Below are 15,450 nucleotides of genomic sequence, written 5' to 3' on the forward strand. Positions count from 1 at the left end.
ACACCTTCCGATTAGGGTTGCAAGTGCACAACCCTATCAAGGAGTATAATCGGGTATCGATCCACAGGGACGGATTCTTTTTCTAGAGTCTACTTATCTCGACTAAAGACTAGCAGTGAGAAAGAAGGAGTTTTGGTATTTAATCTTCCTAAAGGATCAATTCAAACAATCAAACAATGCAATAGAATAGTAACTGTGCAAGGAAAAGTATAAACTGTGTTTTGATTTAGGATAAAAGATGTTTCAAGGGTTTCAGACTTCATCTCTGATTTGCCTCTAGTGGTACGGGTCTTACCAAGTTGGTACGGGTAGGCCGCACCAACCTGGTCCGACCAAGCCGAGTGGGGCTTGGTACGGGTAGGCCGCACCACTCTTGTAAGACCCGTACTGATGTACCAGAACATAGCTTACAAGTTCGAGTTGATGCATTTCTTGCTGGTACCTCGTATAAAACTCTTGAGAAAGGTTCAATTGACCATACCTAAGGTTCCTAAACCTCAACTCTCGTTTGTTGGTTCAAGATCTAGGTTTTGGAGTCAATTCTTCACCTTCTAGGGTTTCTAAACCTCAACTCTCGTGTTTTGGTCCAGATCCTCTAGTTGATTGATTGGAGATCTAAGGTATCCTCTAATCTGTCAATTAGAGGAGAATTCAACCTTTCGGCTTCAATTCGAACAAGTCTACCTAAAGGGATTGGTTTGGTTGAGAGAAGGCAATGGTCACATGACCTTGTTAGGGTTGATCTACCACTATAGGCACACCATATGCAATCACAGAAAGACAAATCAATCAAGACAAGCAAATACACAATCAATTCAATCAAAAGAGTTCATACAAGATCCAAATCAAGAAAAGCAAAACAAACGGGCTTTGTTCGCGTGAAAGCGCAACGCAAGTTTCGGTACGCTTGGGAGCGTACCTTTTAAAACCGCGGTTACACCTTCCGATTAGAGTTGCAAGTGCACAACCCTATCGAGGAGTATAATCGGGTATCGATCCACAGGGACGGTTCCTTTATCTAGATATTTACTTATCTCGACTAAAGACTAGAAGTAAGAAAGAGGGAGTTTTGGTACTTAATTTTCCTAAAGAATCAACTCAAGCAATCAAACAATGCAATAGAATAGTAAATGTGCAAGGAAAGGTATAAACTGTGTTTTGATTTGGGATAAAAGATGTTTCAAGGGTTTCAGACTTCATCTCTGATTTGCCTCTAGTGGTACGGGTCTTACCAAGTTGGTACGGCTAGGCCGCACCAACCTGGTCCGACCAAGCCGAGTGGGGCTTGGTACGGGTAGGCCGCACCACTCTTGTAAGACCCGTACCAATGTACCAGTACAGAGCTTACAAGTTCGAGTTGATGCATTTCTTGCTGGTACCTCGTGTTAAACTCTTCAGAAAGGTTCAATTGACCATACCTAAGGTTCCTAAACCTCAACTCTCGTGTGTTGGCTCAAGATCTAGGTTTTGGAGTCAATTCTTCACCTTCTAGGATTTCTAGACCTCAACTCTCGTGTTTTGGTCCAGATCCTCTAGTTGATTGATTGGAGATCTAAGGTATCCTCTAATCTGTCAATTAGGGGAGAATTCAACCTTTCGGCTTCAATTCGAATAAGTCTACCTAAAGGGATTGGTTTGATTGAGAGAAAGCAATGGTCACATGACCTTGTTAGGGTTGATCTACCACTATAGGCACACCATATGCAATCATAGAGAGACAAAGCAATCAAGACAAGCAAATTCACAATCAATTCAATCAAAAGAGTTCATACAAGATCCAAATCAAGAAAAGCAACACAAATCAAGAAAATCCATCTACAAACCCTAGAAACAGTGATCAACTACTCACAAGTCATAGATCTGTCCAGAAATACAAATAAAGAGATAAAGAGAGGCATGATAGAACTAGATCGAAGATCGGGAGTTGAGAAGAGGTTGATCCGTCGATTCTCGCCTCTTCCTCTTCCTTCTTCTTCTCTCCTTGCTCCTTTGCTCTCTTTCTCTCTTTCTCTGAGCTCTCAATCTGGAATGGAATGGAATCCCCGAAAATGGAGAGATCCCTCGCTTTAAATAGCCTCTGCCAAGATTTAAATTCTGCCAGGCGGCCTCTATGTACGGCCCGTACCAAAGTGGTACGGCTAGGCCGTACAAGATGGGAGGGAGGCTGGATCGGCTAAGTCTGGTAAGGGCCGTACCAAACCTGGTAAGGGCCGTACCAAGCCTGGTAAGGGTAGGCCGTACAAGATGGGAGAAAGGCTGGATCGGCTAAGTCTGGTATGGCCCGTACCAAACTTGGTAAGGGTCGTACCAGGGAGTCCAAAAACGCCGTTTCTTCGTGTATTTTGCTCCAATCCTGCAGAAAACAAACAAACTCTCAGCAGTACCAAATTCTAAGGATATATCAATGAAATGCACATGATTTTGACAATTTAGAACGTGAATTTGGTACGAAATCAAGTCAAATATAGGCTAAATATGCGAGGTATCAGCTTTCTTATTTGTCTCTAAAGTTTTGAATTTATCTTATATACCCCTTAACTATGTGAAATCTTTATGTTTTGTCCGCGTTGTTAATTTCATATTATTTATATTTTTCTTTCCCATTATACCCTTTTGTTAGTTCTTTAAACTTATTTCTAACAATTTTGATTTCCTCTGTTATAAATCTTCCATCTTATATCTCCTCTCATTGTGTCTTTTGAAGAGAGCTAAACAATGAGAGAACGAACCACTCTTCTTATTACGTACTGGTAAATAATCTTCACAAATTGGGATTGAAAGAGCTTCTCAAATTGAATTAAGAGAATATAAAAAAAAAACACAATAGATCAGAAGGTAAGGAAAAATGAAGATTGTTACTCTCTTATAAGAAAGAAACAAAAGAAAAGGGCAATTATGTCTTTTATTTTTAATCAAAGGTAAATCAAGGATTTTTATAATTGAATTAGAGATAATTTGAAATTGGTCAAGTGATGGAAATAAAAAATAATTGCAAGACTTAAGGGATAAATGAGATAAATTTAAGTGTTGAGAGATAAATAAAAAAATAAAAATGTGTCGAAGGGTACATATATATATATATATTTTTTTTCATACAAACTAATTGCTTATAATTATGATATTCACATTATTGTTTGAAATTTTATTAGCACATTAAAAGGGTATTAGAGTCTTGCACCTAGGTGGCACAAAAGAAATTTGTATAAGAACCACACATGAAAACATCTCCAATTAATCACATAATTAAGAAAGAATTGTAGAAACTAAACTAAACATTTCAGATCCTATAAATAAATATGAAGCAGCTGTACCTCAGTCATCATAAGAAAAGGGACTGTAGGTGCAAATCCAACAGCTGTAAGTTAGTTAAATTCACTGTTCATCGATAGTCAGGGGCAGACTCAAAATTTTCGTTAGAGGAGGCAAAAAAAATATCAAATAGAGTTTTAATAATTTATCAGATTTAAACCCATTAACTAATTGGGTACTCGATAAAAAAATAATGCTTTGACTTATATTTTTCAATGCTTTGACTTATAATTTATAATGATTTAACTTATAATTCTAATTACCAATCATAATTCAAGAAATTTATTTTTATTTTAACACTAAATTTAACCCGAATTACAAATCAAACATCCAAAGGGGAGCAAAAAAAAATTCAGAAAAGGACAAAGTCGATCGATACCGATAGATCACCACTAAAACTCAAAATCCAGAGAAAGACAGCTGCCCCCTGTTCTACTCTGAATCCGCCCCTGTCGATAGTTTAAGATTGAATCAAGAGTAAGTCTATGGTACTATGCTTTTGAAAAAAATTTACTATTTTTTTAGATATTTAGAAAATCACTTGATCTGAAAATTCTGGACCATCCAAAAACAGTGATTTTCAATAAATCTAAAAAAATAGTAAAAAAATTTCAAAAAATGTAAAATTTGGTCTCCAAACACATATTGATATGGAGAACAAGATGAACGGTTGTTCGCACAGAATATATGCTACAAAGTTTCGGTATAGCAAGCTATACCTTTTAAACCTTTATTATACTCTGTCAAATCAGATAGCAAGTGCACTATCCTATCGATGAGTATGCTCAGGTATCGATCCACAGGGACGGAAGAAAATGACCGGACTTATCCTAAAATTACTTGAGATTCTAGAAGTGAGAGAAATTGGTTTGATTTAATTCTAATAATTCTACTGATTTATGACAAGTTTAAAAAGCAATAAAAGAGAACTAAAGTTGTTTTCAATTGATAGAAAGGCGTTTCTAGGGTTCAGATTTCATTTCTGTTCAGCCCCGAGGCATACGGCCCGTACGGATTCTCGTACGGCCCGTATGGGACCTCGAGTTAATGCTGCAGCTACTGTTTTCTGCGTTGATGCTAATGTTTAGGGTTTCTATCGACCAGATCTAGATACCTAACCTCAACTTTTGCATTTTGGCTTAGTACCCGATTACCGGACTCAAATACTTCCCTCTTAGATGCGTTAAACCTCAACTTTCGCATTTTGGCCTAATTTATCCAAGTTACTTGTTGGTTTACTAAAAGTATCCAAGGACTTTCACCTCAAGGAAAGTTTCACCTTTCGGGTACTCCTTGGTTTCACCCTACTTCATATACTTTATTCGGTTGGATTAAATGTCATAGACTTGTCTCCTAACACTTAGATGTGCGCATTCATCTAACGGGATGACTAATCAATTCAAGCAAGCACAAATAAAGCAATCAAAATACTACTCAACAAGGTAAAAACAAAGCATTCAACACAAAATCCAAGTAGCATGCAAACAAAACCAAACTAGAAACTATATCTTAACTCTAGAAACAAAGTAAATTAGCTACTCATGTTCATAAGATAACACAAATAACAAGAAATAAAAGAGTTCATGACAAAACAGTGGAGAAATCCGAAGATCCGTTGCAAACTCGCGTTTTTCACTTCTCTTCCTCTTCTCCCCCTCTTGTATTTTGCTCCAAGAAAGCTTGTCCAAGTTCCAGTCATGAATCCCCCTTTTTGGTGAGGAAATATCTCATTTAATGCCCCAGATCGCGTCTGCAGAGGCTTCCTTTTCGGCCTCCTTGATTTCAGCTGATTTCATATTCCAGCTAGATTTGCCTATTTAGCGTCGTACGGCCGTAGGGGACCCCGTACGGGCCGTATGCTTGTGCTTTGTCTTGGAGACTTCGTGCCTCTGTTGTGGAACCTTCTGTGTGGTTGGGCAGATCCTGTACGGCCCGTAGGGAATATCATACGGGCCGTATGAAAAATTGTCAGATCCAATTTTTCGCCCTTTTTTCCTGCAAAACACCAAACAAAACATAGCAGTACCACATTTATTCGAAATACAAGTAAAAAATCCACATTTATAGGCTTTAAAACACAGGTTTAAGTGCAAATTAGGGCTGTAAATTAGACATAATATGGAGATATCAACGGTTCGGATCGACCGTTAAGATTTGAAAACTCAAATATAGAGCCGTAACACGGTGCCAAATCGTAATATGCATAGTACCATAGACTCACTCTTGAATCAATATAATATAATGCATCTTCTACTCTCTTTTTTTTTTTGGCCACAAGAGTTTCAATTTTTTAAATAGCAGGGTAATTCTGTAAAATTACCAAATTAGAGTGGACGGTTCCCGAAAGGTAATCCACATCTGATTCTTTAGAAAATCCAAATCGCATTGGTCAAACCCGCTGCGCATCCCGTCAACAATTTTTCTCTTCATCAAGAAGCAGCGATATTTTTTCACGAATCTTGACGAGATCGTACGGCTATACTCTGGCTAGTCCCGCCCTTGGGATTTGGCCTCCCCTCGGTCTTCGACGGATATCTTCTCAGGTACCTGACTGAATCTGACCGAAACAGACGGTCTAGATTTACTTTCAGCAGGTGATTACTCGGGTGACGTATGAAGACACTATTATTTTTGCTTTAAGATTCGTGTCAATTTAAAAATCTGAACTGAGAGTAAATCTGGATCGTTCGTTTTGGTCCCTAGGTTCAGTCAGGTACCTGGGAGGATGTGAATTCGGTCTTCGACTGTTGAGTCTCCCATGGCGCTTTTTTGTTGGACTCCTTTTCCACCTCGCAATCAACTCCGGTCTTAATTTACCTTCAGAAATACTCACACATAAAACAGAGATTAATCAGAAGGGGAACAGGACAGAAGAGGGAATACAAAAATGCAAGAGAGGAAGGATGCCTCGTTCAGCTACAAATTCCCAGATGGGGACCGCCGCCTGGCCTTCTCGCGCCAACCTTCCTTCCGACAGTGGGAACCACACCTCTCCTCCCCCTCTCCCTCCTCCTCCACCAACCCTCTGATGCACCGGTCCCACTCCTTCAAACCCTACCTCGCTCGGTCCGATTCGACCGTCAGCGTGCCTTTTCTGGAGAAATCGGAGAAGAAGGACTCCACGTGGATCGTTCTGATGCTAGCGGCTGTAAGGGGTGTGGCGAACGGGAGCCGTCCGATGAAGCGCCTGGCGCTTATGATCTCTCTTAATGTTGCCTATTCTATGATTGAGCTATTAATCGGGTTGTTTACTGGTCGTGTAGGTCAGTGTCACTTCCACTGCTTAATTTCAAATAATTTGCTATTTTCTGAACTTTGAAGAAATAGAAGATGTACTGAGTTTCCCGATTACACTAGCTATAGCTATTGATAATAAGTACTTAAGAAATTAGGCTGATTATTAGTACATTTCAATTGAATTATGTTGTAATTTCTTATTGTTCTAAGTACTTGTTATCTGGAGGCAATGAATTTGGAACCTCACCTGGATAATTGGAAGAAAAAAAAAATGATTGCAATGTTTCATTTCAGGCTTAGTATCAGATGCATTTCATTTAACATTTGGTTGTGGGATTCTTACGTTTTCTCTATTCGCCATGGGCGTCTCTAGAAGGAAGCCCGATGAAACCTACACCTACGGGTTAGTGCGTCTAATCTAATCGAATTCTGGATATGTTTTGCCATTTTGTTTAACCTCTATTGTTAAGATTTTCTAGTTGATGCTAGATTGATCCCCTGTCATTAGAGTATGGAAAACTGAACCAAAAATATATCTTTTCAGTATCAAGGTACACTGACTCAGCAGCACCTCTTTCGGTACTTTGCAATGTTTACCAGCCAAATTTATGTCCAAGTACAGTATTTTATACCATGCATATTTGCAAAATTGATAGTTTGATCGACGGGCTTTTGTAGGTATAAGAGATTAGAAGTTTTGTCCGCCTTTACTAATTCTGTAAGCTCCTCCCACTTATACAACCCCCTATTTAACAATGCTTAGTTTTTCAAATTCTTTATAAGAAATGGCTAAATTATTAACCTAGAGGCTATGTTTAATGCCCATGTAGACAGCTGTTTCTCCTTTTTCTGTCATTCTCTCTGGCTGTTGAAGCTCTCCACGCCTTCATGCAAGATGAATCTGAGCACAAGTAATGTTTACATCTCCAACTTTATACAACTTATTGTTGGAAATTTCAATATACCTAGGGCTTTTGTTTGCATTTGTTCAAGTTGGACCCTGAAAACAATTCTCTTTAACTGAACCTTGCTATTAGTGGCTGCTATAGACGGTCCGGCACTAAACAGACAAATATCTCCTCAGAGAGGAGGTTTTCTTTATAATGTATTCCTGAAGGCATCCTTTTATGATTTAACAATCTATAGGCTAGTGGCATCTGATCTGTGGAACTTTGTGTGTGTCATGTAACCTTTTTAATTAGGACGTATATATTATTTTTGTCATCACTTATGTGGTTCTTCTAACTAACAGAAGGGCCCATATAAATGAATAGGATTAGCTCAGCATTTTGATAGAACAAATAAAAACTTGGGGCCCATGTTTGGAATTTCCTGTTTTTGTTGTCATCTTAATAAGTGATTAATACTGAGAGATATGTAATATCTGTAGGCATTACCTGATTGTGTCGGCAGTGACAAATCTCTTGGTAAATTTGCTTGGTGTTTGGTTCTTTCGGAGCTATGCTCGAGTGAATATTGGTACCATCTTTTTCTATATCATATTGGTATCATTTTCAGAATTAATTTCTGTCAGGTGTCAAAGTACTTATGTCATGCACTAAATTTTACCTTAAACTTGGAACAGTTTATTGGAAACCTGAAGATATGAATTATCACTCTGTCTGTCTACATGTCCTTGCTGATTCAATAAGGAGGTAGCTGTTTTTGATAATGAAATCTTTATTTTCTGCTTATATTTCAGATTATATATATATATATTTTTAAATTTATCTGTAACAAGGTTCCAAAATCTGGGTTCTGCATAACAATCCCCAAATTTTGTATTGAATATCACGGTACAATGCCTGAGACCCATTCTGGACTGCTGGTTTGCTACCAGCCCAATTATGCTTTATTAAAGGCATTTCATTAAATTATGCTTATATTGGGTTTTACCTCCAAATTAAGTTTGCTGAGGTTTCTTTGTTTATGACAATAATCTGGTAGATATTTCAACGAGTAATATTCATTAATGGCTAAATTTTTTCCGTTAGAAGCCAAGCATCACAAAATTGTCTTCATAATTCAAGGTTGTGTTCTAATTCTCATCTAGCTCTTTTAAACTTTTATCAGTGCAGGTTTGATCCTGGCATCTTGGCTGCTGACCTTGGGGTAACATCACTGACTACTTTTTCTCTCATTCTTTAAATTCTGAAAGTCTGATTGCCCATCCAAATTAGCTTTCTCTAAAAATTTGAATTTATAGGGTTGAGAATGCAGAGGTGCTGTGCTTGGGAATTGTTTCTGTAACAGTTTTCATGCTGGTGTTGCCCCTTTTTAAGGCAACTGGTAGCATTTTATTGCAAATAGCTCCTTCAAATATTCACCCTTCTGCTTTCAACAAATGTTCAAGACAGGTAAATTTACCTATGACAAAATACTGCAAGTGCATTCTTAAGTTGGGAATTTGAATTTTCTGTTATACTCTTAAGAATCTACGACTTAGTTTATTGGTGTTCCAAAGCATAGTTTCTGAATTCGGAACTAGAAGTTGAAGAATAAATATACTACTCTACTATTTTGCCTCCAAGTTACTATGCCCATAACTTTTGGTTATTTATAGGAGCATTTGATAGTTGGTTTGAATAATGTACAATTCTTGTTTACTGTTCTATTAAAAGTACTGCACAGCTCATAGAATTGTTAGGTTCTTTTTTTGTACTATTAGATTATTAATTGCTAAAAATAATTCATCAGATAGCAGCTCTTGAAGAGGTATTCGAGGTACAAGCGCGTTTCTGGGAACTGGTACCTGGATATTGCATTGGCTCTGTTTCTGTTCAGGTACCATTACAAATTATGATAATTGTACCAATAAAAGGGTGCCAAGGATTTTTTAAACTCTTTGATTCATTGAATATCAACTCCCAATATACTCAATGAATGTTAACTCCTAATAAAAAAGAAAAGAAAAGAAACACTTTTGGTGCTTGGCTGATACATACATTAATGGATTTATTAGTACGAGTTGATAAGTTTGGATCATTATTTTACTGCTTGCCGGTCCACCTATACTGGAAGTCATCAATGTGGTATTAATTAAGACCAGTAAATTTATGATTTACATGCCACATTATCAACCATTTTATTTTTTTTCATTGTTCTTTTGATTAGGTGAAGAATGGAGTCAATGAAGAACGAATCCTTCAACATGTCAACGGATTATATAATGATCTGGGAATACAAGATTTGACTGTTCAAATAGATTATAGGTAGCTTTTAAAGTTACTATTTTTATTTGCTTGTTTTCTCTTTCGTAGTTGGCTTTTCAGTTGTGTTTATTTTTCCCTATTTTTATAAATTCGTTGCAGCCATGGGAAGCATTAAAATTTGCTTTTTTTGGTTTAAATTTAGGGGCTACTATTTACAGTGTACTACAAGTAAGAATTACGTCTCAAAATAGGTTTTAGTTTGACCACAATATTTTTTTTTCGTTTTTTTGTCATTCGTGCAATATACTATATCATTAAACCTGGCTAACAGGAATTAAGTAATTTACATAGAGCTGTATAGTTTTATCTTTCTCCTAGTGTAGATAATTGGGCGGCTTGAAAATTTATCGAGAAAATAGTAAAGTGGAGAAATTAAATGTTTAGAAACTCAAATTGGCGAAATTAGCAACTTTAAAATCGAATTCATATAGGAGGGGGGATTCAATTACACCAAAAAAAATTTTGGTGACACCGAATTACATACTTTATTTTCAAAGTTTTCAAATTCCAATCAGTCGATCTAAACTGTTTAACATTATGGATGTATTAAAGTGTGCTTGCAGATAAAATTTTGTGTTTTTGAATTTTTTTTATCATCTATTATGTATTTTACAAAATTATTGTTTTCACAAAATTATTGATTTCTGACTATTGAAATTTTGTACTCATCTTAATAAATAGTAAAAAAATTCAAAAAAAAATGTAAAATTTGATTTACAAGTACATTTTAAAATATCTATCATGTTGAACGGGTTGGATTAACTGTTTGTACTTTAAAAATATAAAATGTAATTCAATGTCACTAAAAAAGGAAGCAAGTAAATCCCTCCTTTTCATGTAATTGCAAAATTGGAATTTCGTCATTTCACCCCCTTTTTATGATAATTGTGCAACGAGAAATATAAGCGAATACATTTTTGTTCTGTAGACAAGGATCTCAATACTCTATTTTCCAACAGGGATGCTGTTTTTTTGGAACCACGTTTTAGAATTATAAGAGAAGGAAATAGAAAACTAAAAAAACAAAGCCGTTTTTTTTTTTAGTACCATTCCAATAAATCGGAATTAAATAAATACCACCGGATTTCATAAATTTAAGATTCCGCCACATTCACAAAATGAATTTGCGCACCGACCCGTTCCCGACTGACCCGTTCCATGACCTGTTCGCAAAACCATTTTGTGAACGGATCCGTCCGCAAAATGGTTTTGTGAACGGGTCATGGAACGGGTCAGTCGCGAACGGGTATCGGCGGACGGGTCAGGTCGGAAACGGGTCCACGGGTCGGTCTGCAAAATGGTTTTGTGAACAGGTCGGTCCGCAAAATGGTTTTGTGAACGGGTCATGGAACGGGTCGGTTCGCATAATAATTTTGTGAACGGGTCAGTCGGGAACGGGTCGGTGCGCAAATTCATTTTGTGAACGTGGCGGAATCTTAAATTTATGAAATCCGGTAGTATTTATTTAATTCCGATTTATTGGGGTGGTACTTGAAAAAAAACGGAAAACAAAGTGCTACCTAGGAGAACGTTTCTTAATTCTTCCTCAAGCAACATACATTGGCTTGAGCTTGAAACAAGAACTATGTAATTTAACCAAATTGGTGAAACTAGATCCGTTTCATTAAAGAAACATATATGGTTGCTCGAGAAAATAGTAAAATGGAGAAAACAAGCAAATAAAAATAGTTTATTTTCAAAACCATTTTGCGGACTTTATTTGCTTTGGGTGGCAACACGCTAGTTCGATCCGAGATAGGTTCAAGCTTTAATTGGTTTTAAATCGAGCATTGAAAGTTCGGTTTAAACATTTCAATTTTTTCAGTTAAATGGATCAGTTCGGTTTATTTTTTAAAATCGGTAAAATAGTTTGGTTCGGTTCGAAATTTTAGAACTGGTTAGACTGACCGAAATTTTTAAAACTATCCCTGTACAAATCAAATATTTTAAAAAAAAATCTAACATAATTTATATTCTCTAGTTTGATTTAAAACTGATTAAACTAAATCAAAAGAAAAAAAATGTAAATTCATCTTTAAATAAATAAAAAAAATTAAATATTTTTATGATAAATATTTTATTTCGGTTTAACCGAAAAATCAAAATTTACTTTGATTTATTCAATTCGATTCTTATTCTATTTTGATTCAACTTAATTTGATTTTTAAAAACCGAATAAAATTCTAATTTTTCTATTTTAATTTGGTTTGAATCGAATAAACACAACTAGCTAGAAGATACAAGTATGTAACCGGCCCATATTTGTAAGCTAGCCCAAAAATAATAATAAATAGTAAGACATGTTGACAAATTCAGAGGCCCAAATTAAAACTCACATTAACATTGCTCACTGCATCTCGAAGATCGTCATATCTGCTCTCGATCTCAAAAAATCGAAGCAACCTCGTGAGCTCAGAATCCTGCGTACCTTCCTTGAACGGTTTTATCTTGACAACATTCTCCCTTTGCGGCACCCGCTCCCATAGGTCATCGATAATAATGCACCTATCCAGACTCCTACCAGTCAAAGCAAGATCCTTAATAGCTGCCCCTTGTTCGTTTCTTTTGCACGAATCCCGATACAACCGGTGTGCGACGAGCCCATTAGGGTCGAGCCAGTCGATGACAAGGGAAGCATGATCACTAGACCCGGCTGTAAAGATAACAATCTCAAAGTCATGATCAGTGGCCACCTGGAGCAGCTTGTCCACACCGGGTCGCTTGATAATGTAGAAATTTTTTGTAGCAAAGTCGTAATGATTAGGTGGATCACCGGTTACATTGCGAACCAGTGTGTTGTCCAGGTCGAGAAACAGTGTTTTTCGAGTAGTTGGAGGAAGAGGAAGAGGTGGCATTGGAAGAGCATCTGAATGAACATGAACGACATTTCGTACATCTATAAAATTTTCCTGTACCTCGAAAAATCTAAACAGTCTCCACAATTCATCATCAGTAGGATCTCCAGTAAATGGATTTACCTTGATTGCATTACACCATTGTTTCACATGTAATTTTGGATTGTTATCTATGATCACAGACCAATCCACCGTCCTCCCTGTTAGCGTCAGGTCGAAAAGAGCCTTCCTGTTCCAAGGCACGGGGTAGTGTTTAAAAACCAGCAACTCAGAGATTAACTCTCCAGTCGGATCAATCTTCCTTAGTATTTCAGGGACGTAACCTTTCGGTTGCCAGGTGAATGTAACGATATCGAAACAATATACATTCTTGACAGCTTGAAGAAATTCAATGAGACCGGGGCGCAAGGTAACATACAAGGTCGAGAACTTCTCCGTTGGTGGCAAATCTAGTGCGAAGTCGTACCCACCGGGGATTTGGACTTGTGTGGATGATGGTTTCGAAAATACTAATAAAAAGTGTCTTCTCATGATAATAGTTGGGAAGAGAAGGATGGTCGCTCTTGCATGGAGAACTTGGTAAAGAGGGAATAGTAGTATGATCCATGGTGGATTTGGTTTGTGATGAATAGAATTATCAGAGAGATAGTAGAGATGAAGTAATTTGCCTTGCTGATTTGGTTCAATATAAATGAAGAGGAAGGCAATATGTAGGAAACAAAAAATTTCGAGTTAACTTTTGGGAAATAGAGGAGAGATTAAGCATGATTTAAAGAGAACTTTTAAAAGATATATATTTACAGCCGCGTTTAAAGAGAACTTTTCTAAATTCAAAAGAGTTGCCGTTCCTGCCTAGAGGAATTTTAGAGCAAGATTTTCATTGCTCAGTATTTTTCTAAACAAGATTTTTATGTGTCAATTATACTGTCTTAAATTAGTTCCATTCGTATTTTTTTCCTTATTCATTGAATATTAATCTCATCTGTATTCTATACTTATCTGGTACAATTAAATGAATAACCAAAAAAAAGTATGTAATTATGGAATAAATTAATGATTTACATATTTTTAAAATTCTGTTTTTTAATTTCTGTTTTTTAAATTTTGTTTTTATTTCTGTTTTTTAATTTCTGTTTTTAAAATTCTGTTTTTATTTTTGTTTCTTAATTTCTGTTTTTTAATTTCTGTGTTTTAATTTCTGTTTTTTAATTTTTGTTTTTAAAATTCTGTTTTTAAAATTCTGTTTTTAATTTCTGTTTTTAATTTCTGTTTTGTAATTTCTGTTTTGTAATTTCTGTTTTTAAAATTCTGTTTTAATTTCTGTTTTTTTATTTATATTTATATTTATATTTATATTTTATTATTTTAAAGTAAAAAAAAAACATAACAAAAACAGAAAAAAAAAATAACAGGAAAAAAAACGGAAAAAAAAAACGAAAACAAAAAAACCAAAAAAAAAAAAAAGCAAAAAAACAGCAAAAAAAAAAAAAAAAAAAGCCGTACCCGCCCTACCCATCAAGGGTACACGGGTACGGGTATAGGACGGGTAGGGTATGGTTTTTGAAAAAAATATCCGACATACCCGTACCCGTATACCCAAGTATCCGTCATACCCGTACCCGAGACGTACTTGTACCCGTGTCCGGGTATACCCGGGGTACCCGTACCCACCGGACCATTAATACACTAGCTACATCAGACACCCAAGTCAAATATTTCAACCACTTTTTGCTTTTTGGTTTGCAGGAGAAGGAAAAGGAAAAAGAAAAAAAAAAAGAGTCGCAACTAAGGGATGCGGCCCTCATTAATGGTCTGTATTCTCTAGATGCAGCTCTCAAAAAAGGGGTCCGCATCTAGGGGATGCGGTTGTGTCAAAATTCGAATTTTTAAAAAAAATGTGATTATTTTGTTTATTTATTTTTTGGTATGGTATATTTAAAAATTTCGGACGTAGTTGTCTTGATCTGCCAACGACTGACATTGAAAGATAAATTTTCGAATTAAACATCACAAAATAAATTAAAAAAATTACAAATATCTCCATTCTTATATTATGCACGTAAATGTTCTCATTCGCCAATGGCTATGATTGAAAGATAAAATTTCAGATTTAATATCAGCTCTCCAATCAAATATCTCCATTTTATATTGTGTACGTAGATGTCCTGATCCGCCAACGACTATGATTAAAAGATGAAATTTAACGAAGATCAATGATTGGAATGAGAATAACAAATTCATGTTATAAGTTATAATTACAACAGATTTATTTCCCTCATAATTACCTTCCTTTCGACAGTTTATTTTGAAGCAAAAATATGGGGGTATATCTTAAGGACAAAAGAGGGAAATAAATCTGCTGTGTGATTCTCAAAGAATTGCAGGATCCTGTGATTCTAAATCTATCTCTTTATTTTTTGGAGCGCACAAATTTCAAAATCGCTTATGTTTTATGCACGAATTTTCAAATAAATAAATGGATTGATTTGGGATAGCATGGTCCTCTGATTTCAAAGAATCACAGCAGATTTGTATCCAACTCCAACATCTCTCTCATTAACTTCGCGCAAATACCATTAAAGATATTACAGCGATATCTGAGGCGACCAAACTGCAGTTTTGAGAGTCTGCATCACGTCCGCCCGGCTGCTAGCAACAACAAAAAGTGACTTTTCATGAGGAAGTATTGTCATAAACGTGTTTTTTTATTTGCGATGGTACTTTTTGCGAGGGAGTACTCAGTATATTTTGTCTCGTCTTATTCGAGCGGATAACTCTGTTCAAGGGTTCCACCTCTCGTCATTTCGTCCATTTGTTTCGACTTTTTGAGTTCAACT

The 15,450-nt window shown here is 36.1% G+C and overlaps 1 protein-coding gene across 2 annotated transcripts; it reads left to right on the forward strand.

Moving 5' to 3' along the window:
* Window positions 1-6,095: 6,095 nt before the first annotated feature.
* LOC144557301 (Cation efflux family protein) lies at window positions 6,096-10,068 on the forward strand. Of its 2 annotated transcripts, none has more exons than XM_078305863.1 (10): window positions 6,096-6,572; window positions 6,841-6,949; window positions 7,225-7,264; window positions 7,381-7,457; window positions 7,937-8,025; window positions 8,132-8,201; window positions 8,620-8,658; window positions 8,753-8,903; window positions 9,251-9,330; window positions 9,661-10,068. In XM_078305863.1, exons 1-10 carry the CDS (start codon window positions 6,197-6,199, stop codon window positions 9,662-9,664), a joined length of 1,035 nt encoding a protein of 344 aa, XP_078161989.1. In that variant the 5' UTR covers window positions 6,096-6,196; the 3' UTR covers window positions 9,665-10,068. The 2 variants fall into 2 exon arrangements, with proteins under 2 accessions (XP_078161989.1, XP_078161988.1); XM_078305862.1 differs by having other exon boundaries at window positions 6,102-6,572; window positions 9,244-9,330.
* Window positions 10,069-15,450: the final 5,382 nt, after the last annotated feature.

This window comes from Carex rostrata, chromosome 7 (assembly GCF_964058835.1).
Source record: "Carex rostrata chromosome 7, lpCarRost1.2, whole genome shotgun sequence".
In the NCBI taxonomy this organism is placed as follows: Eukaryota; Viridiplantae; Streptophyta; class Magnoliopsida; order Poales; family Cyperaceae; genus Carex; species Carex rostrata.